This window comes from Coffea arabica, chromosome 10e, assembly GCF_036785885.1.
Source record: "Coffea arabica cultivar ET-39 chromosome 10e, Coffea Arabica ET-39 HiFi, whole genome shotgun sequence".
Taxonomy (NCBI): Eukaryota; Viridiplantae; Streptophyta; class Magnoliopsida; order Gentianales; family Rubiaceae; genus Coffea; species Coffea arabica.
In genome coordinates, this window is record NC_092328.1 from 7,935,082 (window position 1) to 7,962,869 (window position 27,788).

The 27,788-nt window shown below is 37.7% G+C and overlaps 1 protein-coding gene across 1 annotated transcript; it reads right to left on the minus strand.

Annotated features, from left to right (window-relative positions):
- Positions 1–478: 478 nt before the first annotated feature.
- Positions 479–27,484, minus strand: LOC113712194 (protein SABRE). Its single transcript, XM_072067617.1, has 23 exons — positions 26,996–27,484; positions 24,432–24,543; positions 22,797–23,057; positions 21,388–21,638; positions 19,963–20,182; positions 18,817–18,987; positions 18,633–18,710; positions 15,653–15,901; positions 12,718–14,823; positions 10,389–12,252; positions 9,891–9,985; positions 8,679–9,035; positions 8,416–8,534; positions 7,763–8,009; positions 6,887–7,111; positions 5,475–5,614; positions 3,494–3,566; positions 3,100–3,201; positions 2,829–3,011; positions 2,289–2,630; positions 2,041–2,208; positions 1,444–1,825; positions 479–1,084 (listed from the first exon to the last, which is right to left on the minus strand). The coding sequence occupies exons 1-23, from the start codon at positions 27,064–27,066 to the stop codon at positions 975–977; spliced, it is 7,926 nt and encodes a 2,641-aa protein (XP_071923718.1). The 5' UTR covers positions 27,067–27,484; the 3' UTR covers positions 479–974.
- Positions 27,485–27,788: the final 304 nt, after the last annotated feature.

Here is a 27,788-nt window from a genome sequence, read left to right on the forward strand (position 1 = left end):
TCATTACAACAAATCCTTTTTGAAAAAAAAAAAAAATCAGCTGATTCATCGAGTTTGGGTGAGCTTTATATTGTTGTTCTTGGCCCAACTTGTTTTTGTATATTTGAACCCGCTGCCATTTACTTCCCCTATCAAGGTTTTGACGCAAGACTGGAATCAAACAATTGGTACAAATTGTTCATCAACCCCGTAAATTTGCTGGGAAAAAAGTGCATGAATTTTGGTGCAAAATTAAAATCCATTTGCAAAGACCAAACAAAATCTGATTCCCAGAAAGGCCTAATTATATAGGAACATGAAATGCCAGCTTCACCATCTCTGTTCTGGGTGCTGTATTGAGTGACGAGAAGTAAAACACAACTTACCTGCCTGATATAGTTACAGATTTTCTATGCCTCAGAAAACAGGTTTCTTCAATCGCCTGTCAGAATACTCACGCAGAGAACTCCCTTTCATTCCATCCCCGAAGTGCACATACTGGAAGCGGACAACAATGAGGGCTTCATTTTATTTCTTTTGCTTTCGTATTATGTACATCTTCACAACCCACCTTTCCAGTCTAATACTTGACGATTAGAAAGGCAGTCGCAATCTATCGACTCAAGAGAGTCGGACGACAGAGTCATTCTACCGTTGAATTTACAATGAATGCTTGTTAATAGGTGACCAGCTAAAGGGTGATTCCCCTTCAAGGAAAAAGAAAAAAAAAGCATCTCTTGCAAAAGAAATGATGGACGGCCGGCATATTGCTCGTCGATGAGTGCTTTGGGTTGCTCCTCCAGAATCACATTAGAAGCAGCCATAATTGGCACAAGGAACATGAAATCTGCCTAATATTTTATTGAAGGTCGTTAGCAAGTCAGAAAGGTCAAAATTGTCATCGTCTTTTGTTTGAATGGGAAAAATGACGTCGAACCATATTTTCCCATCATCCAAAAGCTATCAGGAGAACGGTTCCAGCCAAATAATCTCTGCTACTCATTAAAATCCTCATAAGGTGAGGATCCACTTGAAGAATCACTTTCATATGCTGTCATTTCTCTTGGTGACGAGGGAAGTGAGTCTCTCAGCTGGGAAGGTAAACCTGTTGGAACAAGGATGTATTATATGAAAGCTATCCTGTGAAGTAAGCTAGAAAGTAAAGTGACTTGGGACTCTTTCTGCAAGAACTCAAAGACGCACAAAACATAAAAATTTTCCAAACTATTTACTGTGAAAAGATGAAAATGTTAGAACAGGCAAAAACAACAGAGTAGATGCACAAATCAAGGAAGAAAAGGATTTGGCTGTAGATTATTAAGGGGAAAAAAGGATTCGCCCTGGGTATCATCTCTATGAGATTAAAGTCTAGATGCCAGACAAAAGGTGGTGGAAGACCCCATAATGATATATCTTCAAGAATTTCACTGAAAGCAGCCGCCGAAATTAAGACAGGATACAGACCTTTCTGTCCCCTGGACCGGAACTTTTTGGTATGTCTTCTGATTAACCTCTTTGCTTTAGTTATGGTTAGTTGTCTTGCGAATGGAGAGAACTCAGCTTCACTTTCACTCCAATCTGCATGCAACTCATCATCTGCTTCACCCCTCATCGTTCGGAGAACAAAGGCCTTGGCCTTGCGGCGCTGAGTATTGAAAAGCCCCCTAATGGAGGTGACAAATCCATCACCTGCTCCATCACTGGGACGTTTAGGCCAGGATAATGGATAGGGATTGGATTTGCCAGCTGAACCTCCATCACTGTCGCTAAAATTCAGATCAATATCAGGAACACTAGTACCAGTGGCTTCTTTCTGATTCTGTGCTTTATCTTTAAACTTCTTACCCTGTACACAAACAATTGTAAGAAAATTGGCCAAGGGAAGAAACAACCACCAGTCCTGTAACCAGTCCTTGTGATGGGAAAATCACACCAGAAAGGAATTAATAGACTTCTTTTTCTCTTTTATTGCGTAATGGTGGAGGACTAATCCATCCTCCACTAGCAAAAAGAAACCTACTACTTAGTGTTTTAACAAGTACAGGATAGAACCATGTTTACCTGCATTCCAGTGACAGACTTCAAGACTCCCCAAATAATATGTTTCTTGACCCGCGAGAATAGCCGCCTCCACGTTCCAGTATATTCACCTTGATGGAAAGTATCCATCAGCAACCTTAAATCACTGACAGCAAATCTTGATCCTTCATAAGTAACCAGCAGCTCAACCTACAACAAAAAGTTTGAGCATTTTGAGTACAAACATGACTCTGAAAGGACAAATGACTTGTTCATGAGAACACACATACCTGACTTATTTTGATGTTATGGAACTCTCTCATTCGCCGAGGTCTAGATCTTTTATCATCCTGTGCTTTTCCAACCTTTTTCTCTTCATGAGAGGAACGGCCAGGTTTTACATTCTTGGAGTCCCGGGGTTTGCTCTTGTTCGGTTCATCTGGAGGTTCATCATAAGCAAAGGAACCTGTTTTGAAAGACGAGACACTTGGAGAATGAGCCTGCAATACAAGTTCATTAGCCACAGATTCTGCCACAGATTCCTCCCATGTTCTATCGAAGGAAGATGTTCGTCTAAGCTCTGGAGTTGAACCACAGACAATATTTGGTTTCAGGTTCTGCAACTTCGATGACTGTGCATATTTGGAATCCACACCACATGCGATAGAAAATTAAGTAAGAAAAACATAATACTGGACAAAACTAAAACCACATAAAAGATTAAAAGCATGATCAAATTCCACGTATCTCAATTGGACATCCTTGAAAGCTCTAGTCTACACATATCAACTAGAAAAAGATAGTCAAACATGTTAGAACCAGAATCTCACTTGTGAAGAATCAGCATTAACAGATGACTGGCTGGTTGCAGATGTGGCCGGTTGTGAGGCATTCGATTTTGAGAAGACTTCGGTGTCTTTTGTTAAGTGGCTGTTTGATGTCCATGCCTCTTGTGATAATAAGCCTTTCTTGGCTCGTCTAGCACCAGCAGTAGTAGAAACCTTCCAAACTTCCTATGATAACCAAGAAATTGCAATATCATCTTCAGATGATAGCTACTGTAAGTAAAGCACTGCCAAGCCAATGGATGTTACAACTTACCTGCCGCCTCTGTGAGTCTTGTTCTTCTTCAGGGAATAAATACTCCCACATCATTCTGTACATTGTCTCAGTTAAGTGAATCTTTAAGGGGTAGATCTCCACCTACAGAAAAGAAAAGCACCTCTGTCTACAATCAAACCACTAACAATAATTTAATAAACATGCAAGAGAATGGAACTACTAATTTCCTACCAAACATCTGGCATCTGGGAAATGCTAAGATTTTAACTAGATTATGTCCCAATAATATTGGCATCAGTAGCTACAGTGACACGGTACTTTGGCTCTTCAATCATCTCTCAAGAAGGTCCATTCAAGCACTGTTTTACATCCACGAAACATCGTGCTTTGCACCTCACGTTAAAAGTTGGGAAGTGCAGAAGGCATCAATTACCTGGAATAGTTCTAGAGGAGAATTTCCATCCTTTGGAGCTCCTTGCTTTGCATCTACTCGAAGCATCGCTTTTCTGGAGGCAAATAAGATTAACAATGTAAATCACAAACTCCAGGTTGTTCTACGGCTTGAATTGCAAAATGGAGACATGTGACACAGTATGAGACATCAATTTGCAAATAGAAGTCTGCTAAAGCAACTAAACATCTTCATGCAATTTGGTCAATTGTGAATTGGCACATCACATGTGAAGAGCAACAAGGCATCTCATTGACCCTTTATCTCTCCTTCCTCTCCCTCTTGATATATAAAAATCAGTAAGCCCCCAAATAGGATCCATCAAAGAATTGAAGGCAAGCTTTGGTTCAAATTTTGGATCATCTACCATAAGAACAGGCTGGGCTTTCCAATCATGTTATAATATTTATGCAGCTAGCTCTTTCATGAAAGTTAATCAATTGATTTTGAAAAACATCCTAAAAGATTAGAAGAACATAACATTTACCAACACCAAGCTTTCTAACGGAATTCAATTCAACTCTCTTCCTTTCTGTCTAGCATTACTTTAATGTGCGTTTGATGACTAAAATGTACCAAGGACAAATATCTGCAAGTAAGGTCTGTTCACAAAGGATACACAAGCACCACAATCCCAAAGAAATCAGGCCACAAGTCTGTAACACGAATTACTATCTCCAGTGCAAATACACAACAAAGATTCTAGGAACAGGTTGACATCTTGATCTCCTAGATTTAAAACCAGGTATTCAAATGTTAAGATCTCTGGAAAAGAATGGATATAGAGGCACCCCTCGGGTTGTGGACATCTAAGGACTAGCAAGTACACAGCATACTAGTAAATTTATTTCCAAAGCTTAAACTTCTAAGTTTGAGAAAGAGGGACTTTGAATTGGGTCAATCAGCTGAGTTTTTTCAGTTCTGCTGCTCAATAAATCACAGGACGATTTTGATGCAGCAAAGCTCAATTGAAACCAGATGCCAAGTGATCTGAATCCACACCACTGCTGAATAGCAATGGAAAAAACCTGTTGACCTCATTAGTGAATACATTGGTTGACCAACTCAACTCAGTCCCAATCAACAATTGATGCACACACGACAAAAGTAGATCCAATAAAACACACCAAATATGAAGGTTAAAGTGTGACCCCGAATATTCTTTTGCCAGAGATCCCAAATCAAATGCTTTCCCATTTCACCAAACCATAACCTCCCTGCTCGTAATCGTTGTTGATTGCCCAGATGAGAACTATCTGTGTGTGTGTGGTTTATTTTGAAGTTCTTAAAAATACATCTACAGTAAGAACACTGATCGAAAAACCCAAAAACACAAACAGGCACACTATCACCCCCATCTCCTACAATCCTGCCACCCTCGCTTCTCCCCCTAACCCCCTAGTGCCGCCCTCTTCGTTCCCACCATCCATCTCGCTCCCTGCAGCCCCCCACCCCCTCCCTGTCACCCATCTGCCCCCTCTGTCTTCTCCCTTAACCCCTGGGCAGCCCCGCCTCCTTCCCCACCACCCCTGCAGCCCCCTCCCCCGGGCTGTAGTGTTGGTAAACAGAGGTGGCAAAAGTGGAGGATGGGTGAGGGAAGGGAGAGCTGGTGGACGCAGGAAGAAGTGGTGGAGATGAGAGGAGTGTGGTGCTTCCTTAAAATAAACCCCCCCCCCCAAAAAAAAAAACCCCAAAACACCTCATCCAAAAAGTTTTTAGAAAAACACGCACAGTAATGTTTTCCAAAAGTACCTGAAAAAACTCCAAATCCAAACAGATAGAACCAGCAACATATACATAAAAAGTCTGGGAAATGATAAGAAAACCCTCCACAAATAAAACAAAATGCACCGTTTAGCAAGAAAAAAAGATGCAAAGACCTAAAATAGTATCTGCCAACTCTAAAATTATGACAAATTATATATGTTTTCTAAATGACTTTGCTGTAAGGGAAGAGGCATACTTTCCCCACTCAGGAGGAGGATTCCATGCTGACAGAAGCATGTCTGACTTGGCATTAGGCAGGCAGTTCCTCACAACAAAATACTTTGTTGTAAACTGAGCAACACCAACATCTTTGTAATCCCTGTCAAAATCATAAATCTGCACAAGAAATTCAATCCAAAAGATTTCAACTAAGTTCGGAGATTCTAGAAAGGAGCAAATTCGTGCAACGCAATAAACTATTACATTTTAAGAGGAATCAAACAGGATAAAAAAATCTTTAAAAAAGGAAGAATAATGCCACAATAATTGACAAAAAAAAAAAGAGCAACATCTACTATTGGGAAAAAGGCCATATTGAACACAAAACAGCAAGAAAGATTAAAACTAATTCCTGCCCATGTCACTTGCAAGAAGGTGCTAAACAATCTGGCTAGAAATGTCAATAGCTGCACAACTTAGCGGTCAACTGGAAAGAGTTTGGAACTTGAAGTTAGGTGCAGAAACAGAAGGTACCTACTTGTAATTCACTAAACAAAAACATAGTCAATTTTGAAGCTCATTAATTAACGAGATAAATCTCTGCCATAAAAAGGCAGATGCTATCATGCCTAAGATAGTACTAATCCAAATTATCTATAGCCATTTCGTTGTCAAATTTATAGTTCAGATTAGATCAATTAATAGACTTTTAGGCCTTCCATTTACCACTGACCAATTTATTTTGCATGAGGACAATAAGGACTCAACAGATAAGTAAGTAGTACCCACTGACAGCATCCAATAAGGGGCATCCTATGTTTGCTACAAGTACTTCTATGTAATATTTATTAACTTGAACAGTTCAAGTACTTTCACCTAAAATCTTGTGCAGATCAAAGATGAGCAAATTAAATCACAAAACAGTTTCAGTTTGGTTTATGCTGGATCCATTTAATTTTGGCTTGCAATATTTCCAACCAATTAAATACACACACAACCCCCCCCCCCCCCCAACCAAACAAACGGGCCCAAAAAAAACAACCAATGGTGTTTAATCATAAAAATTTGTTTGGCTACAAGGCTCACCTAGTCTTGGCACCTTTTTTCTGTGTTTCATAGTGCATGTGAGTTTTTTTTATATCTGATAGATGACGAAAAATGTCACTTTAGTATGTTGTCCAAATGGAAAAGAGCAGATGCAATAACCGAGGAAGAGGTAGTCATGTGCAACTTCAACAGAATAAATGAGCTCAGAAAAACAAAATGAATACAGCAACGCGAAGTGAATGAGTCTGTCAGATGTTGCCATCTCAAATATGTGCTGGGAAAAAAACCTACTTACATTAGTTGTGTTTTTATATTGTTAACATACAAGATGGAAATTCTAAGTATGTGCACTTTGGTAAAGCAAATATTGAAAAAAAACATTTACTGTTTATGAAGACTCACCATGTCATTTATTTCAGCTTCAGCAAAAGATTTGCCATCAACAAGCATGCTCCACACCACTTTATTAATTTGCAGAGAGATGCGCATGGCACAAGATGGACTTTTGTTCTTCTCTTTTTCCATTAGGCGCAATTGCGCAGCTTTTTGCAGAGCCATCCTTAGAGAGGAAGAGGCTGCCTTTCTTGATTTTTGTGCATTTAATAGTTCTTTCTTTAGTCTATGTACCTGTAAAAAAGAAGGTTTCTCAATTACCTATAAAACATAAAATGTCTACAGAGAGGGCATGCATCAAATAAAAGTTCAGTCAAACATAAGTTATCCATGTAAACAGGTTACACTACCACTGTCTGATTACAGGACTATTGACAAAATACTCCAGTCTCTGCAGAACAGGCTCATGGATAATAGTCATTGATACAAACAGGTGAATATTACAAAATTGCACATGATTGACCATTAAAAGTGACAGAAGTATGAACAGCCAAGGAGGCCACCACAACTTGGGCATGAAATTCTCAGTCTCACAATAGAAGAATAGAGATCACTTGGAAACAGAAACTTGAAGCTAATAATTAAGGTTGCTTTCATTTGAGAATAAAAACTTCAAAGGTAAAAGTTGAATGTTGTAGCTTCAATGTATAGTTGCCATCCATGTAGGGAGGACAAATTTATTCCTTCAAACAAATCAAGTAGACATCAGGTTACTATCACCTATTTATCTGTTCTATGGAATATACAGTTGCAATGCACCACTGTGAAAACATTTGACTCCATAGTAGTGCTACTTGCCAAAGATTGAACTTTAATCACATTAAAAATATAGCAGCAGCCCAAAAACCAAGACTGGAGCTGAAGATACAGCACAAAGTTACTCACTAGTATGGTCCTTCCACCAACTATCATCCACAAATTATCTTCCTTTTCTGGGTGCACATCTCCAGAAGTATCACCATAAAGAGAGAGTTTCCTGATGTCATCAAGGATCAGTTTCTGTACTTGCTCTTTATGTTCAAGGTCAATTCTTGCCAGTTCTACCTCTTCTACCCCATCAGGAACAACTTCATCTGCCTCCTCTTCGACATCATCATCCTCCGCTGCATATGAAAGGCTACTTTTTCTAGGCCTGAATGACAAATGCCAATACAAGACTCAGAAGAGCAGAACTCCAAGAAAGTGACCTATAGCTAAATGGTATCAAAACTTCAAAATACAACTATCTAAGAACAAGGATAGAGTGGTGTAATGCCAGTCCAAGTGAATGTGCATAACTACTTTTTACATTTAGGACAGACCAAATAGTTTCAACGCTGTTTTGAGAGACCAAATAATTTCAACGCTGTTTTGAGAGACCAAATAATTTCAACGTTGTTTTGAGAGCTCACCAAATTATTTAAATGTTCTATAACAACTAGTTTTACTCAATTTATGAACTGACTAAACACAGAAAAATTGAAACAAAATGAACAAACAGAATGCCAAAGCAGTAACTGAGAGAGAGAGAGAGAGAGAGAGAGATCAGTTATCCTTACTTTGGAAGTCTGGCAAATAGAAGATTAGTCAACACATCAAGCATAACCTGGAACTGCCGAGATGTCATAGTTGCAGTTATATTACGAGAGTTGAAAGTAAGCTCTTTCAATGGCTTCACCTGCAGAAACAAAATAAATAGCATAGGATATTAATGAAAGTAAACTAACAAAACAGCATAGATTTGGTGCATCATCTGAGCTAGTATTAACGGTTCAGGACTAGTACTGAAGAACAAATTTTTAAACAAAACTTAATGCTACACCTTCAAATCTGCTGTTCCACCTTTGTGCCTTGTATAGCGGAAGTACATATCACAAGGCATAAAAACTCTTTCAAGTAAAGCTCCAGTTCGCTTTACTTTGGGTGAGCTTCTTCGAATTTTTGGAAGCCACTGAAGTCCAGCCCCAGGATCTACATCAGTTGGAGCAACATGAGCTTGCACATGCTCCAACATCACAGAGAACTCCATACGGTTCCACGTCATTTCAGGTTCAGACTCAGGAATCTGAGTATTCCTTCCACCAAGTGCTTGTTCAATCATGTCATACCCAATGTGAAGAACAGAATGGAACGAACGAGCTAAAACACGCCCACTAACAGCAGCTAGCAGAAACCTACCCTGTCAGAACGAAATCCAGGAGAGAGTGAAGGTAGTTCCAAGCTTGAAAGACTTTGGTGTTACATGCATCGAAATCATTGTTTCCAAATTTTAGCAAAAAATCCTTTTCTCCTTTTGCGATAAACCTAAGAGGGACATAACAAGAAATTCTACAAGATCACCAAAATGAAATACATCTACCAAAGCGGATTGACAACTGCAGTTAAATGCTTACCAAGGTGAAAAAGATTTAGAATGGCATGAAGAGCTGGGTCACAAATAGAGTATTATTCATCTTTAATTTCCTTTTGCCAATGAAGGAAAATGGATGAGAATTAAGAAATGCCACTTAAGTGGACCTACATTTCGTGATAAACTTCAATCTTTCATGTTCAGTGGTCCAGAAGATGGAACTATAGCAAAGTAAAATCGTATGCACCATTAGCAAATTCAGAGATGCTCGCCATTGGAGAGGTGGGACCATGTTAGTGGTATAAGCTCATACACAAAGCACTATTAATCTATACTTCACTGAAGGGAAGAGAAATTTAATCATGCATTATTTCCTGATAAATATAAGTTGCATGTCAGCTAAGTTGAGAATATAGCAAGGTGATCCCATTAAGGAACTGGTACTTCAAAGAGGGAAAAAATGGTCAAAGCTACTATTCTGATGATAAGAAAGGTAGATACAAGCTTAACAAGCCCACAGAAACTAGAGATATAAAAGGCAGAACTCATGTGGTAGCTGGTATCACTATCAGTCAAGGAATAAAAAGATGATCGCAGATATAGCAAGTCCAAGTGTACACAAATTTGTAAAATTCGATATTGCAAAGTTCATCCCAACAGAAATAAGCTACGCAAATAACATACATTGGCTTCTTCTGAGTGAAGGTTGAATTGTGGCTCAATGACATTAACCATGAAATGACGGGTTCCATCGTCCTCAGATTCATCAGATTGCTTCACTGTTATAAAACATAAAACAGGCAGTCAAAATTCCAGTTTTCAAGGTTTTGCAATATCAAAAATATATTATAGAATTACGATATATTGCTTCAGCAAATAGTGCTAGTCAAAAAAACAAAAATAGTGCTAAGTGTGAGGCCAAAACATGACAGTAGCACAACAAAAATGCCAGTCTTGTTTCATCATCAATGAGATCCATAGTGCAACATAAAACTAAACTGCGTAATGTAGCATGTGGCCAATGCAGCCAATAGTATACTCAAGGCAACTTCTCAGACAAGAAGGCCAAGTTGCCTGCCTCTAAAATGTGAATAAGCATTGCTTATAGCTTTGACATAAAGACGATGTAAGGGAACCCAGAAAATCCTCAAATCAAGTACCTCTGATGGCTCTAGAACTTACCACTTGCACCTGGCAAAGGATTTTCCCCTTTGAAAGAATTGGATGGGGATGACTGTGATTTTGAAGACTCTGAATGCTGTCGTGATGAGGAACTCCCAACAGGACTCACAGATGTGGACTTGTTTATATCATCTTGAGGCATTTCTGGGCCACCAACTGCCTTATTCTCCTCAAGCAGCTTCCTCTGGGCATATTGACGAGAAGGAGAAGGTTTTGGAGTTTCAAATGCCTTCGATATTCCACCTACCCAGGACCAAACAGCATCTCTATTCTCAAGAGTCCACAAAAGCTTAAGACCGTATACAAAAATCCTCTGACAATTGTCAGCAATCACAACATTATACCCATCATCATCACTAGGATCAGATCTTGTATGCTCATCACTTTCACTCCCATTTTCAAACTCAGACCTGACATATGTCATCTCAAGATTTCTTCTGCCAGCTTCTTGCCAAGCCAATAACCTTTCTGGGTCAGCTTTTGGAGTTTGCCTTCTAATCGTAAAGTAATCAGATGATAATAAAAATCCATCATCCCGGTGCCTCTCTGTGCTTGCACTCAAACTATTCGTCTTATCATTTGGAACTCTGTCCATTGATGCAGATTGTGACGTTTTCCTAGTCAATTCAACTACTTTTGCAATACTTGTCCTGGCTTCCTTATCTAAATAAGCCTTTGGCATGTGAAGGTCAAGACCTTGGTAGACAAGATCAAGGGTGTCCCGTTTGCTTTCAAATGTATACTTTTGCTTACCCCGACCAAAACAAAGTTCATATTTTACTTTTGTCATCTTAAAGATAAGTCCCTTCGCTGGATCATCATCTTCTAAAGGCATATGTCTTATACACGTTGGAGTTGCATCAACCCGAAACATAAACTCTGTCATTACCTTGTCCATGGACAGATTGCCTGATCTAGCAATTCTAGGGACACCAAAACGAGGCCATCTTGAAAAAGTCCGCAATTTATGAGGAGGAAGGTAGTTCAAGTTCCAAAACTTTAATAGCCATGCTAAATCGTGTGGACCAAGATTGACAACTGGTGAATCAGTAGAGGCATTTGCTGTTGCAAATGGATTATGTGAAGCTCCATTCAGCAAGGCATGATCGCTCATTGCCAATGACTGTGACTCGTGATTAGAAGAGGGAAGAGAGGGTCTGAGTGACAGATTCCAGCACAAGGACAGAGAAGTAGACCTAAAGGGATCATAAACTTTTTCACGAGGTACACCTTCTATAGGAAGCGCAAATAGATAATGATTCAGTGGATTCCCAGATTCACAATCCCAATCCATTGTGACTTCAATAGTAAAGATGGGTGCCTCAATAAAAGCACCAGAAAAGCCAGTAGGATGCTTTGAGCAGGAATTTTTCAGCAAACTTTCTAAGCTGCTCAAAACAATCTTGAAATTCTTAGCGGTCATATAAACACGACCATCTGACTGCTGGATTTCCATATAACCAGAAAAAATCTGAAGCTTGTCAGAATTTTCATATGGATCAGTGGTTGCAAGGACATTCCATTTAGTCTCAGACAAGTATAAAGTAGTATTTCCATGAATATAGTTTCTCATTTCATCCCACCACGGTAAGCTTTTCTCCTTTTTGGGGGGCTGAACTTCTGGATTAGGGTTCCTGAGGCTTAAATTGGCCCTACGAAGTGCCACGGTAAAAGCATAGCTGACATCAGCAAAAACTGGTTCAAAACCGACACCAAATGACACTTCTGCTTTCTGAAAATGAATGGGCAAATCACAATATGTTTTCATTGGTGGTGTTGTACCACTGGCTGAACGAAGCATGCAAACTTTCCTCCATCTCCCAACATAAACATTTTGACGGATTTGGGGCTGAAAACTTGTTGCCTGCAATCAAAGGGAACATATATTTTTGGCCGCCGCGCGCGGGGGAGGATCATTAGCTAAAAATTCTTCTATTGGGTCAAAGTAGCAATTATCAAATCCTCCACAATAAAGTCTTAGAAACAGCTCAAATAGCTTAATTGATAATGTCAACCAGATCATGCATAATACAGATACATGACAGCTAAAGGTAACAATAGATGTCAGAGCAAAACATTTAAATCACCTAAAGGACACATTAACCGCAAAATCAAGTGACAAGGCAAACAAAATTTGCATTTATATGGAGAACCAACATTGAAGTCCCATCAGCCACAAAATTAACAGCTTATTCAATAAACCCATAATATTGTGCCTAAAGCTTCAGAAGAAAAATAGAAGATTGAGTTTGTATTGTTTTATTCTATTTAAAAAGATCTACAATTCAGACTACAAAATTAAAAGAATCAGAGAAGTCATAGGACAAACCTGTTGAGCCAACACCAGACGGCCTTCACACCTACCAGAAGTTCCAGCAAACAAGGGACAAGTGTAGTTTCTTAACTGAGCAACAAGGGACCCAGTATGCAAGATAAGGTTGGTTCCATATAGGCGTGAAAACGGAATATTATTTGCACGACAGACTGGATCAAGTTTTTGCAGGACTTCAATCATCCCAGCATCACCACCATCAATCCTTGTCAGGCTCAAGTCAAACTCTGTCGCAATAATAGAGAAGACAGAAGTTCTAGTTGTGCTAAACTTGAAGCCAGCTTGAAAATCCTCCTTACAGGCTCCAGATCCTGGTGATGGTGCAAGTTTCTGACATGCTTGATAATATGATCGGAATGACTGCTTATAAATCTCATCTCGCAATTTCTTAATTGATTCAGGATCTTGCATATTAATCTCTTCTCCATCAAATTGAACCTTGCTCTCAATAATTGGATCATTTCTTTCCGTACCTCCAGAAATTTGGCCAGCTTTTGAAATTAGTTCATCAAGAAAGTTCAACCTAACAGCTAATTCACAGGCCTCATTTTTCAACAGCTGATAATGTTCATCAAGCCAACCCTGTATCGGCTCTTCCTCAATATCAGCAGTTAGTTTGCGGATGCAAAACTTTACACGTCCGATTTTGGTTGAACTTGGCTTCTTAGGCTTTGAACTCTCTTTTTTAACTGGAAAGAGCATTTTAGCTTTAGCAGCATTGATAAGCTTCAGCGCCCGCAGCATTTCCTCAACAGAATCATCAATTGCACGCAACTGCAACCGGTATGGCATGCACACATGAACATCAAGCGCCTGGATTACCCAATCCCACACAGTGACTGTCTCTATTTTACCATTCGATGCAGTAGCAGAGGTGTTGGGAACACGAGAAATTTGCATCCTGCTGCTTTGAAATACTCTTGCTTCATTAAAATCGAGCATTAGTCCTTCAAGAAGCACACCAATTCGAGCATTCTCAGAAAATATGGACTGAACCTTGACTGTTGTTTCAACTCCATCTCCAGCCTCAGCAGATATACAGAGTGTTTCCACATCAATGGCAAAAATGGACTCTCTTTTTTTCTGCTGTTTATCGATTTGCAAAGGTTCCACAGGAGTGTCTTTCTCCTGCTCATTATTGGTCATGCTTGATATGTTTTCTTTGTTTTTTTCTACTTGAAGTCTATGATTCTGGACCAGTAACTTCAATTGCAGCCCAAGTTCAGATAAAGCAATATGTACATCAGGCTCCCATCTGACTGATATATCTGTAGCACTGAAGAGAGAACAGACAGCAATCTCTTTAAGGCCACCAGATCGCCTGACAACTTTTGCATTTTGCATGTCAAGCAATAGAACATTTGTTCTAGGAGTGCTGTCTTCCAAAAACTCCTGATAGATAGATCTAGCTCTTTCAAGATCCATCTGCATTGATCGTTTCTCCTTATTCATGCAAAAACCTAGGTGGAAAATCTCAAGTGTTACAGAGTACTTCAACTTATTGAACTTGTCTGAAAGAGTAGACATAATATCTGCTGTGCGAGGAGTACCATCAGCTGAGACACTTATTACAAATCGACCGCCTTGTGATCCATAATTTACACGTTTGGGATCCTCAACAATTGCGTTCTCCAATCCCACTTCTCCAAAGAAATTCAGAGAACACCTTTCAAGATTAAAGTTTACAAGTTGAATCCCCTTCCCTGATGAACTGACTGATTTTGAACCCCGGTTATGAGCTGCCTTCTTGCCAGAACCAGATAAACTTTTAAATAGAGCTTGGAAGGAAAAAGCAGTTGATACCAAAGATTCCAGGCGCCTAAAGGTCAAGTAGACACCCATACCAGTTACATCAGTGGAGAGAACCATTTTACACTTGCGACCATCTTCAGGTGAATCCATATCCTTTTTGCCCAAGTCCAGGCTAACCTTTGCTATGTGCAGCAAGGAACCCGTGTTTGTCTCCACACCAAAAAGGCTTTCTTTCAAGCACTCTTGATATTCATCAGATGTGTGCAAATTAAGCTCACCAAGTTCCATATGAACTGCAGTGCCCATAGTTGATATGTTGTTAGCATACACATGTGATGATTGAGAGCAACCCTGCATTAAAGAAGTAAAAGTTGAGATTCCAATGTAGTTTAAGATCAAGTTCCAAAGATCCACGCAAAAAGCTAACACAACCTAGTGCAGTATAAAAAACCAAAAGGATTTCTTAAAGAGGCATGGAAATCTCCAGTATTTCTTAATTAGCAGGATTCTTAGATTAATTGATCTTCAGTTCCAACTTAACTTATATGTGCACCTTTGAGAATCAGCTTTTTCTCTAAAGGATTCTAACTTCACCCACTAGTTGATCACATCCCTTCCTAGTACCTATTCAGGACACCATGAACCTGCCATGTTCAATTTGAAAGACACCATACGTCTCTCTCTCTATGCTATAGCTGTTTTATAGACACTGATGTGAAGCATAAGGAAAAAAAAAAAAAAAAGAAACAATGCAGTACTGCCATTTCAAATCCCGTCAACAAACAGAGAAACCTCAAAGGCTAATTGCAATTTTCGGAAGATCCGATGCATTGATCTTGGAAATATCCATGTGAACATGTAACTATCCTCTTTCATCTTCACCATTCCTAATTCGTTAAAGTTCCTATTCAAACTGCAGGCAATTTACCATCTCTTATGATATCACAAAGAGGCAAAGGTAAATACCAACACCTCCAATCCCGACAGACTGAATACAACCCTTAGTAGTTAATACTACTAATTATGATAGAAATCATTCTTGAGAATTTGTATTGTTCAATCTATGAATTTAAACTAGCTTTATTCAAACAAATGCATCTTTTAAACGTATGTCAACAGTAATTTCATGTTCTAATGCAACAGCATGTGGAGAGGAAATAACTCTAAAGAATATTCTTACATGGTAGACTGGAGAGCCACTCAAATTGTAAAGCACAATGGTCATCTCTGGGGCAGAAGCAGTGCATGTCCACATAATTGCACTTTGTCCAGATGACCGTTGCTTTTCAAGAGAACTTTCCTCTCGAAGCACCATTCTCTTTGGTTTTGAAAAATGCATTTGCATCCATGGAACAAACCTACTAACCATCAAGTTGCATTGAGTACCACCAAGCTTAATATCAACTTCACATCTGATAGGTGAGGAAGGCTGTAAAGCAAAGCATCCTAAACAAGTAAATGAAATGACAAACAGAACATCAAAATAGAAGACTTACTCAAAGGGTAGTAAAGCATGATAAGGATTAGCAAGGGATAAAGATGTACTAATCATGTATGAATCTAGTAAAGGAAACAAAAGAAACAGTCTGCAGGAAAGAATTTATTTCAGATAAAAGAGCTACGACGTAAGCACAAAAAACCTGTGCAAAGACCGATAATTTAAACATGTTAGCTAGCATATTTCAAAAAGAGTATCATAGATATTCATAAGCAAACTTTTCTATTCACCACAGACTTCCTTATTCTTTGAAAGTGTCTACTTACAGATTGGCATTAGACTCCACTGAGACACAACAAGATCCTTTAATACAAAGTCCAATTTACCATTATCTATGTCTGTTGGTAGAGTGAAAAAAAGTGTATGAAAAAATATCAATCTAAACAAAACAGGCGATTATGGACTCCCAACCCCACACCCAAAAGCTGATGCCAACAGTACTTGAATGAGGGTTAAATCAGCAGCTCTATGGGGTTAGACTATATTTTCAATCTCAAGTGCCAACCAGTAAAAAGCAACTTCCAGGAAAAGTTCTGGTACCATTTCTTTTGCCTGTATACACACACACATTACACAGTTTCTTTTGTTTTCTGTTCTATGTACAAGCTATACTTGGTAGCTTCATCCTTGTGGTAGAACTCCATTCTAAATCCTTTATACGTTCAATAACACGCTATCTGTACACTATCACAAGTAAGTTTTGGAAGTTCTTTCCAACAAAACGAAACTTCTAAAGAAGTGCAAATTTGTACTCTTTTAGAAATTCCCATACAGATTAATCCTGAAGAATTTAACTAGAGAAGTATGGTCAGCCTTCTTGATTCTGTACCCTTCTGACATTATCTTACAGAGATTGAAAACACCAGACTTTTTCCTCTGGGACAAAAATTCACTAATTCCCTTAATATGGTAGCATATTTCCTCTTAAAGTATGCTTAGTCTAATGATGAATAAGAAATTTGCAAATAGTTTTCATCTAGTTAGGAAAATAAATTGTTATCATGTTTCTCCCAATCCATCATCTTGTAATTTCATCTTAGAGTTGATGATCTCTTAACAATTTTATGGTACAAGTGACAAAAATTTTGCTAATGCTTCCTATATTAGTTTGTTGACACAAAAAGATATAAATAAACAAGTATATCCCTCCCCTTTGAGTTTTGGTCTTGTGCATCGATCACCTGCCTCTTCTACACATGAAGCTTTAAAACTGAGCTAGACATCATGTCTAGTAGTGGAATGAGTCAATTGTGAGGGAATAATTCATACTGCTCAAGACAAGATAAACAGCACACTACACAACATCATGACAGCAAAAACAAGGAGACACAATATAGCAGAGATTAATTGATGGCGTATTGATTGTGCTATATCAGTTGGAGAATAGACTGTTACATGGACTCAGATAGAGCTGTCAGATAAGGTTATGTGTCTAAGTATCAGATTCATTACTTTATTAAAAGCTAGATATAGGGAGACAGCCAAAGAGTCGGATATGGCTATGGGGATGTGCCGGTTAATATGATTTTTTATACTATTTTACCATATGAAAAAGATAAAAATCCTACAGATCATAGGTTTTCTGGTGACATTTCATAGGCTAAAGCGGTCATGAAAAAATTAATAAGCTTATAGTGTTCAGAAACAGGTAAAGTTTTCTGAAGTAAAGGCTTTGACAGCAGATATTTAGCTCTTATCAGAAAAAAAAAAGTGTAAATTGAACAGGAGCAATGAGCTTTGTATGACAAACAACTAACTAATAGAACCAAAAATTTTGTAAAGCTTGTGAAACCACCAGCATTGCTTGTGATGCTTTAAACATCACAAACAGATGATCTAACCAGATTACCCCACCTTCCTTATATCTCTCTTAACACATGCTTTTCAAGCTGTTGATTATTACTACCATCTTTTTATTTCCCCAAATTGTGCATCTTGACATTTGTTTCTCATCATTCGCTAAGCTGCAGTTTGTCGTCTCTTTCATTAGTTACTGTCCCTCTTCTTTTTCTTCTTCTTCTTCCATTTTTTTTCTTTTTGGGTGGTTGAAACGCAATCCAGACCACTGACAAAGAGTGCTGGCTGAATGAAACTCTTTGCCAGCAATAGGCGAGCATTCAATCATTCATGAAATCACATCCACTTTCAAAACCCAGTTACCAAGGACCACAACCAACCTAACAAAGACCAATTTCCTCATCTTTCTCTTTTCAAATTCAAAGGACCCATCTAACTTTGACCAGATCTGGTAGATATACCGCATCCCCGCCAATGTCATATTGTGTCAACACAGGTGCTTCATGATCAAAAGGCAAGTCCATGTAATATAGGAAAAACTACAGCAAACCAAAAAAGCAAAGGGAAGAAACAGTCAACACAAAGGGCCTATTACACAACCCCAAAGAAGAGAATCAAGTTTGCTATCTGAACCCACAGTCCCAACATTAATCCGAAAACTAAAGGTCAGAGGACAAATGGCAACAAGTAGGCCAACTACCCTCATTTTCATCTTTTAGAGTAAAAATGGTTTCCGCAATAGGGCAGTTCACAACATGTGCTGACAAACAGTATAATGTGAAATATAAAGGACAGGCAGAATTGCAACTTAACAGAATGTGATTAAGTTCAAATTTCAGCAGTTTTAAGTATTCGATACATGTACCTGTAGGGGAATATAAGCTGAAGAAATAACGTCAAGTTTCAGTATCTCAACAATGGAAATGCCAGCATCCCTCAGCAGCTACAGTTTTATCAGAGAAATCATCGTTAGATGAGGATTGATAAAAGAACCTCTGAAAAATACTGTCTAGACAACTTCTTTAACTGTTTTAACATTTTACTCGTACATGAATCTCACTAAATTCCAACTGAATATCAAGCCTGGTACTTTCACTGAGATCTTCAACAGTTCGAGATTTTGTGCTCTTCAGTTGAATGCCCATGATGTTACTATCCATTACAAGACCTTGTCCCCGATGCACATACTTCACATCCAATTTGGGCAATGTGAAGCCAATCTACAAAATGCAGCTTCAAATTATGCAATGAATACAAGAAAGCCCGATACTATTCTAGGCATTTTCCACAAAAGTATAGTAAGTGACCAAGCAATATATACAGTCACTTGATTATGATACAAGCATTGTGATAAAGAACAGAGAAAATACTCAGGCAGACAGTTATGGATAAAAAAGTGAGTCAATTTAATATAATTGATAAATACAAAATTCTGAAAAGGAAAATTGACTACATTTGAGTCAAAGCACAGTGAGGAATCTCAGTTTGCACCGGTCCCAGGACAGCAAACCTCATAACCGCACAATATGAGCACCTTTTATAGCCTTAGCATCTCAGGGGCAAATGTGTAAAGCGATACATGAAACAACAATCGACTTGTTTAATAACATAAAAATGCAGCTCCAGTATGCAAAACTGTTCTATGTGTATGTACATATGCATGGGTGTATGTGGGTGTGTGCACGAGAAGGAAGAGTGTGCTAATGGGAGATAATATGCATGAATTGCTTCCTGAAGGTCTACATCTATATAAGAGGCAAAACAATCATAAACCCATGCATACACCAGAAGCACCAATTCATTTATTCACAGATGAGTTTCAGACATGGCATTCCAAGGATCTGTTAAATCATGTCAAATATAATCATGTAACAATGACCTGCTGTGCTACATGAATTAAACTGATTGCAGCTAATCAATTTTTGTTCAATTTGTTCATTCAGTGTCAAAATCACATCAAGCAAGCCTAGATATTCTTCAGATTTTCATATAGTAACTATATATGCTTCATACTTGATATAACAACATATGAAATGCACATCCTCTATAATGACCTAGCACAGCTAGGTGGATCCCATGCATATCATTTCACATCAAGTAATGCAGAATATTTAAAAGTGTCAACATATCACAGAGCTAAGAAAAAATACCAATCACAAAAAAATTCCATGTCATAACGATCAAAACCCACCAACCTTTTCGGGGAATATAGAAGTGAACTTAGTAATAGCCAAAGCTGCAGGTTTTTTGTCTGACTTTTTAGTGGCACTTGCTTCATTAGCCTCTGTTACAACTTGACCAGCCTGAGCGCTTGTGCCAATTGAACTTTTCTTCTTAACCAAAAGCTCTTCACTTAAGATCATAGAAACTTCTCCACTGGTAATATCTACATTCTTAACCACTATACCTGCTTCCCTGAGAAAATATGGATTTTGAGAGAAATCAGTACTACGGAGCACATCCAACAATACATTTGATCAAAGCATACAACTAACAAATAAAAATATTTATTTTGACTCTTCAGGCTTCTAATTTTCCTATGCCATTTTGCCCTTTTCAGGATTTGTGTCTAATAACAAAGTCTGCTGATATATCAAGTAATGACCAGAGCCATAAGTATACTATATGCATAACTAAAATTGTTTTATGTTTAAACATTGTCAGACATTTTCTTACCCAAAAAATAAATAGTGAACCATTTACTAGTACTCAATCAGTCCAAGTATGTGTATCCCATTTGATTAAGTTTTGCTATGGAATGGCACTGCTGGAATTTTTATTTAATTTTCTTTAAACTGACTGGACTATGACAGAGAACTGAGAGAGCTGTTACTGTGATGGACAACAAGAAGAAAGAGTAGGAGCCAAAAAGGGAAAGAAAGTTGCCCCCTTAGCTTCCATGCGGCTTTTTGGAGCATGAGAAACTCAGATGCTGCTGAGAGTATTGAAAATATTATTTAAACAGCTGAAGTTCTAGATTTCATCTCATTACTTGTTGGAGTAGGCATCCATCCACTGTAGATCCTTAGTTGTTCTCATTTTACTTCTTCTTCTTTTTTTTTTGGTTAACAGTCATGATAAAGGGAGCTTTTGTTATTATTCTTTTTGTATGCACTACATCGGTCAACAAACTTCTGAATATGTCATAACAAAGAAATGCATGGTCTGGAGCTAAAGGAATACAGTGCTCCAACTTTCTCCAAATTAAAGCAGTAAAAGAATAAGAACTAACTAAGCAGCAATTAATTATCTCTACTAGAGGTTGTACTGGTCAAAGGCATCAATTGGTTAACTGGGGAGATTTTTTAGACCCTCAAGATGAAATCCTCAAAATAAGACGATTGTTAGACTCTTAAAGCACTATTAGCACATGGAACTTTTCTACTCAAAAAAGGATCTTCAAGGACAGAGATCATAAGCAATCAAATACAGTTTACAAAAAGAGTGACAGGATGAAGGGACAAGCCAATAGCTTGTACAGTCTAGCTGTCTAGAATAGCTTATACAAGCATCTGAGCAAGTGCCTTCTAAGATTAAAGAAACTGAAGCACATCTAATCAAGTAAAGAGAGAAAAGTTGCAGAATAATCATGGAACTACGTAAGCAGATATAAAACCTACCTATCATGACCGAATTCACACAAAAGTGCAAAATCTTCACAGTTGAAAGGAGCAGAGGTTCGTTCTGTCAAACCGGAAAATGCTTCGCCAGAAGGAAGAGATCCCCCAGGGATATCAGAAGTAACATGTGATTCACCTAAATAAACCCAAACAGGAACTAGATGCAGCTTCACAAAGAGGGTTGGCTGGGCTGCACCATCCTTGGATATTTCCAGTCTGAGTTCTTTAACCTCCACTGTAGCTTTTGGTGTCTGAATTAATTGTAAAAAAGAGTGAAACTATGAGCAAATCTTCCTGCCATAATCTCCATGGATAGTGAAAGAGTGAAGCAGATATTATATAGAAAAACAACTAAACAATTTATAATTAATTGATCACGTTCACCCTGAGATACCGTGAGCAGCTTCCTGCCTACCTAGTCTTAACTTCCAAATATCATCGTCATGCAACAACTAAACAGAAATTTGAAATTATTTGCTACACCTTGGTAGATATCCACTACCAAAGGATTTTTATCATCCCTTGACAGGTATTGCAAAATTTTGAAAATTTTGATTAACTTTAGTTTTGCTCAAGAAAGACCAAGTTTAAAGCCTGTCTCTAAATGGAACTAACACAAAAATGAAGAAAATTTTATGATCCATATGGTGTCAAGATCTACACATTGGATGCAAATTGCAATCTCCTCGTAGAAATTTATTTATGCAGAGTTCATTTCATATTCACCTCCTTCATATACCACATATGCCTTCAAGCCATACAGTGGCTATGAATCAATCATCATCAAGCAGACACAGTTTCCCACCCAAAGGATGCAACCTCACCTTCCTGTCAGAATAATTTAAAGCTCAAAAGGAAAAATCTCTTCATTCAACCCTCAATCGAAAGCACATAGAACACTTTTGATGATTGCCCAGCACACAATGTGAATAGGAAAATCTGTCAATAGTACCAAATGACCTGCGGTACTTGTATTACAAACATAAACTGCCTAAATGCAAACACAGAGATGCTTTCTTTTCTTTCTTCCAATTTGGGTCCTTTGAAGTGGCTAAACAACTAAAACAATAATCCTAACATTATGTTGAAAAAAATACTCATATAAGCACATCAGACTTGAGCATAACCACAGAGGACAATTTTCTTTCTTCAGTCAAGAAAAAATCAGAGATGTGAAACAAATGTGAGGTTAAACTCATGAACAAAACCAACTGTTTACTCCTCCAGAAACAGAGTATTACTCATCCATTTCCTACCTAGCACACCAATTAAACAGCATGAATCCCAGAAATAAATAATGTTCACACATACTCGTCCCCATTCCCTTTCTTACGTGAATATTTAAGTAACATAATAAGCTAAAGGAACCCATTGTAGATGATAGATAAAGGCAAAATTATTCCTTATACCTTTACAACCAGTTCAGTCACAGCAACAGACAAAAACCGTGCCATATTAGCCACGAGCATCCACTTTCCTCTACCAGAAGCACGCGATTTCCTGGACTTCCTTTTCTGAGTACTTTTGGTGGGGGCTCTCATCACAACTTCTAAGTCGTATATTAAAATCTGCAACTTCGGGTCCCTAGAAAAAATACCAACACCAAGTTTGACCAAGGACTGCCTTACACTGAGTCTGATTTCACCAACAGACACAGATTCAACAGCGCCCTGAAAATTTGATTGTCAGGATCAAGAAAAATATGGCTCAATGTACATTATTGTAATAAGATCTGCTAAAAAAATATCCAAAAAAGAGATGAAGGCCTATCTATTCAAACTCCATGAAGTCAATACTTAATTCAGTAGAAGCTTGTTAAATGGAAATAAAACCAGCAACTTTGTCTGGATGGTGCCAAAATTAGGTCTAAACCAGGATTATCACTAAAGTATTTTCAATAAAAAAGATCCACAAAATCTCCAGGTCAAGGTAACTCTTCTGTCAACAAAACTAAAAGTTTTAGGGGCAATCACAAAACTGTCATTCAATCCAGCTACCTTGTTTAGAAAGCCTAATAACATATCTTAATGATGTTAAGGCAAACATAGAACTAATGAATGTCAACCAAAAACTCTGGAAAACAAAAGGTTGCTTCACTACTCAGAGGTGGACACTAAAAACAAATTGCACGCAAAAGCATGCAAGAGAATGACACAAGCAAAGGCACCTCCAAATCTGTATTCCTGATAACAAAGCTGCTTCTAAAAAAATGCACCATGGCACTCTCCAGGAATTTATGCAATTATTCGTTAATTTATGATCTTGAACCAAACTAAAATCAAGGAATGGTCAAATTGGTACGAATATCATTACAGAATAACCCTCAAAAGTGCATCCAGATGGCTTAATTTATAGTACCTCAAGTCAAGAAGAGTAAAAGTAATTCAACAAGGAATACTACGGGTGATATTGCTTTTTATATTGACTGTCAAGGAAACAAAATGTGGCTACTTGCAGATATGAAAACTCAAAATTGTATTTGTCAGCTGCCCTTCCAAGAAGGTTTTGACACCTGTACATGAAGATATCCCAGCTCTAATGTTTTGATTTTGAAGAAATCTTCAGTGGTCCATATTGACTGCCCAAACAAAGCTAAGTTTTACAGGTTGAAAGGTTTCCCAACCACCACATAACCTTAATCCATAAGAAGGTGATACATATAGACTTCCAGGTCCAATAAAAGAAAAAGGGTGGCAACCCATTTTTGTCTGTATCTAAACAAAGTTCAAAACCCAACTCTTCTAAGTCAATCCCTGTATAAGGACAGCAGAATCAAGTTTTTAACCCGTATAGTACAACAATAAAAAAAATTAAACAAAAAAGGTTCATGCAGAAACAGACAGGAAAAAGAATGAAAAATACAATTTTTAAGAATACATATTTCATGAGACATATTGAGTGCTTGCTCAAAAAGACAGTCTTTCAGTTATTGAGAGATAACAAATCATGTCCCGTTAAAATTACAATAACATAATAAAGTTCAGCTGCAAATATCAAACTGAAAAAGGAAAAAGCAAAAAGAAATAAAAAGAAAAGAAAACAACCTTTTTGAACTTCACAACAATATCTCTCAAGCATTTCCATCCACCAACACGGAACTGAACTGACGCTCCCAGAACTCGGCTTAGAATCCCAGTCAACAACCTGGAAGCAAATCTGAAACAAGAGGCACGATCAGCAATCTAAAATCAAGTTGCAACTAAATTATTTTGGCTTCAAAGTAAATAGCATAACACCGTCACCTCACAGTCACAAAATAAAAGGCCGTCAAGCAGCAAGCTATTCTATATAATTCCATCATATAAGCAACATCAGTTAAAGAAAAGCTGGAGATGGATCTCATTTACAAGAGAGCACGTTGGCAATAAAAAATGTATTGGCTAAGCACATGAACAAGTTATAATAGGTTGCACCACAAAACGATCTAAAAATCCCTGGAGCCTGCTCTAAAACCATAACGAGTAACCACTCCATCAATATCAAAAAGAGTAAAAGAATACTCTCAAATTGATGAATCAAGCATATTGGCTAAGGCAGAAAATAAAAATTTTGAAACTCCAGGCTGATTTGGCAGCCTAGCTGCACTAATTTGCACCAAGAAAAAGCCAGTGAAAATGTTTGGATAAGAGTTTATTTGGATGATTTATTTGAGATATTTACTGTAGCACTTTTTGTGATGTGATGTATGTGAGATAAAAAGATGATTGGGAAGATAAAAAGGTGATTGGAATTTGTGAAAACAAATTTTGCAAACCAAATTATCTTTGTCCAAACAAACTCAGTCTCTTCCTCAGGGTATTACACTGTAGAAGCCATAATCTCTTCTTTCCGGGACTGCACCTTCAATTTAAAGAATCAATCTTAAGCTTATAGCTCTTCATTGACAACCTTGATGCCTAAAGCACACCTTAACTGTCTCCTGCATACTGATAGATGCATCCGAATGCTACTTAACATACTCTTTTAACTCATCTACTTTGCATTGTGTATTTTCTCCAGTTTTGTCCAGCCTAACTTCACTATCTTTCTTTTTCTAGTCTTCTTCTGATATTTCTTTCTCCTAAATGAATTGTTTAACTTTTATTTTGGAAAAAAATGAAAAGTAGAAAAGAAAAAACTGCCCAAAAAGATAAAAACGCATATTAAGTTAAATGGCATTAACTCACAGAGATTTCTCTCTCTTATCAATGTGCATCCAAAACTACAGTTAGTTTACCACCATATGGAAGGCACACATTCAGCCTTAACACAACAACTATTTTATTGAAGTATCACACTAAAAGTTTAGGGTCACTTCATCCGCAAGTCTTTATTCATTGGATTTGTCTAATGGTAGACAAAATTCCTAGAAGAAATAGTTAGATGCATTGAGCACCAAGCAGATTCCACGGCATAAAGAAAAAACGAACATATCAAAACTTAAGAATTCTGTTCTATTGGTCTATCAGAATCTGCAAATCTGCAGCACATTGTATTGAAGGATGACTACAAACATATTATCATAACTTTTTTTTGTATCTTAAAAAATGATGGAATACAGCACATGAGTGCACTTCAAGATCCCTTAGAAGCCAAAAAGACAGATGTAGAAATGAAGAATATTTCTATAACGATTTATTAGATTTCCACTGCAGTAAAACCTGTAAAGATTACAGTACATGAGTGCACTTCAAGATCCCTTAGAAGCCAAAAAGACAGATGTAGAAATGAAGAATATTTCTATAACGATTTATTAGATTTCCACTGGGATAAAACCTGTAAAGATTACAATACAAAACCAACATAATAGTGTTAGACAACAGAGGAATAGCAAAGAAGTGAAATAGTTTGATTTCCTCAATAAATCCAATTCTTCCTTAATGCACTCAAAATTTTCCATTGTTGAGTCCATGATTCCGCAAGTTAAGCTAAGGAAGTTCAGAACAAATGATGCCAGAAAAGAGTCGACCGAGAATCAAAATTTCAGCGCTCAATGTTCCACGAGCATGAAAGTCCAGCAGAAACAAGCTGAATCCAATAAAAATTTAAAAAAGGCACAGCCTTTATAAGAAAATAATCTTCAGAAAGACAACATCAAAGACAATAATGGTAATATATGCACTGCCCCTGATAACTAAACTACCACAATTAAAAGCAACACTTGAATGAATAACAACTATACACACTACAACTTTAACCACTTGCTTTGATGATCATTTTATCAATCTCCACCGCCAAAAAACATAGCCCTCAACCTTAGCACGTCCTGATGAACACCTCTAACTACAAAAACTCAAAATTGAAGGACTTTCACAAAAAAAAAATTCCCAAATAATACCAATCTGTCTTTATAAAGCAACATTTCTAATACTATAACCAGTCATTTTCACGATCCTTTGATGAACTTACACCAAAATATGACCTTGATTTAACCACAAGAACACTTCATAACTACTAAAAAGAATCACAATTCACAAAATTCAACAGAAAAAAGAAGACAATAATCCACACATTGCACACAAAAAAAACTCTCTCACCATGATCCACCTGGTGCAACAAATACAAACGATAAATTCCATTACTAGAAAAAGTAAAGGTATAAAATATATGATAAACAGAGTAAACTTACGTGAAAATAAGCCATAGTATGATGGAGATGAAGAGGAATCCGAACAAGAATTTGGCAGGTGAGGCGCCCATTGTGGTCGTCAAAAAACGGTTCGATCTTCGAAATTTCTAGACTCAAAAATGCAATGCATTGACTCAAACAGTAGTCATAATCTCCTCTGCGCATATCTTCATGTGAACAGAAATAAAACGGAATCCTTAGCGGAAAAACTCTACAAAATTAGTAAATAAAAATAAATAAATTGGTGAAGGTGAAGAGAGAATTGTAGGGAAATGGAGAAAAGAGAGTGAATGTAGGAGAAACAAGTGAAGAAAGAATGGGTGTTTGGGGGGTGGGAAGTGCGATCCGAGATATGTGTACTCTGTTTCAGCATCGACTATTCAATTGATCAAAAAATCAATGGGGAAAGAGAAAGAGAGAATGGAAGGAAACCAGCAGAGAGAGAAAGTAGCGTCGGGTTGGATCTGGACCGGAAATGGGTCTCCTCGACGAGGGAAGCGGGTCAGGGTGGAGGGGTATTGGATCCGGTGCGGAAGGTGTTGGGTTTCTTCTGGGACGACGTGCATGACATGTCTCTGTTTTGACTGTAGGGTGTTAAGTGGCGAACTTGTCCTTTCCTTTTGGGATTTGAGCTTTTTTTTTTTCTCCCTTTGCTTTTGTATTTTTCCTAAATTTCTATTTCAAACATTTTTTTAATTTTATTTCAAAGTTTGTTGTTCCATTGTATGTATATAAGGCTCAATAAATCCCTTCAATAGATGATTTTACAAATACATTTTTTAATAACTTATAA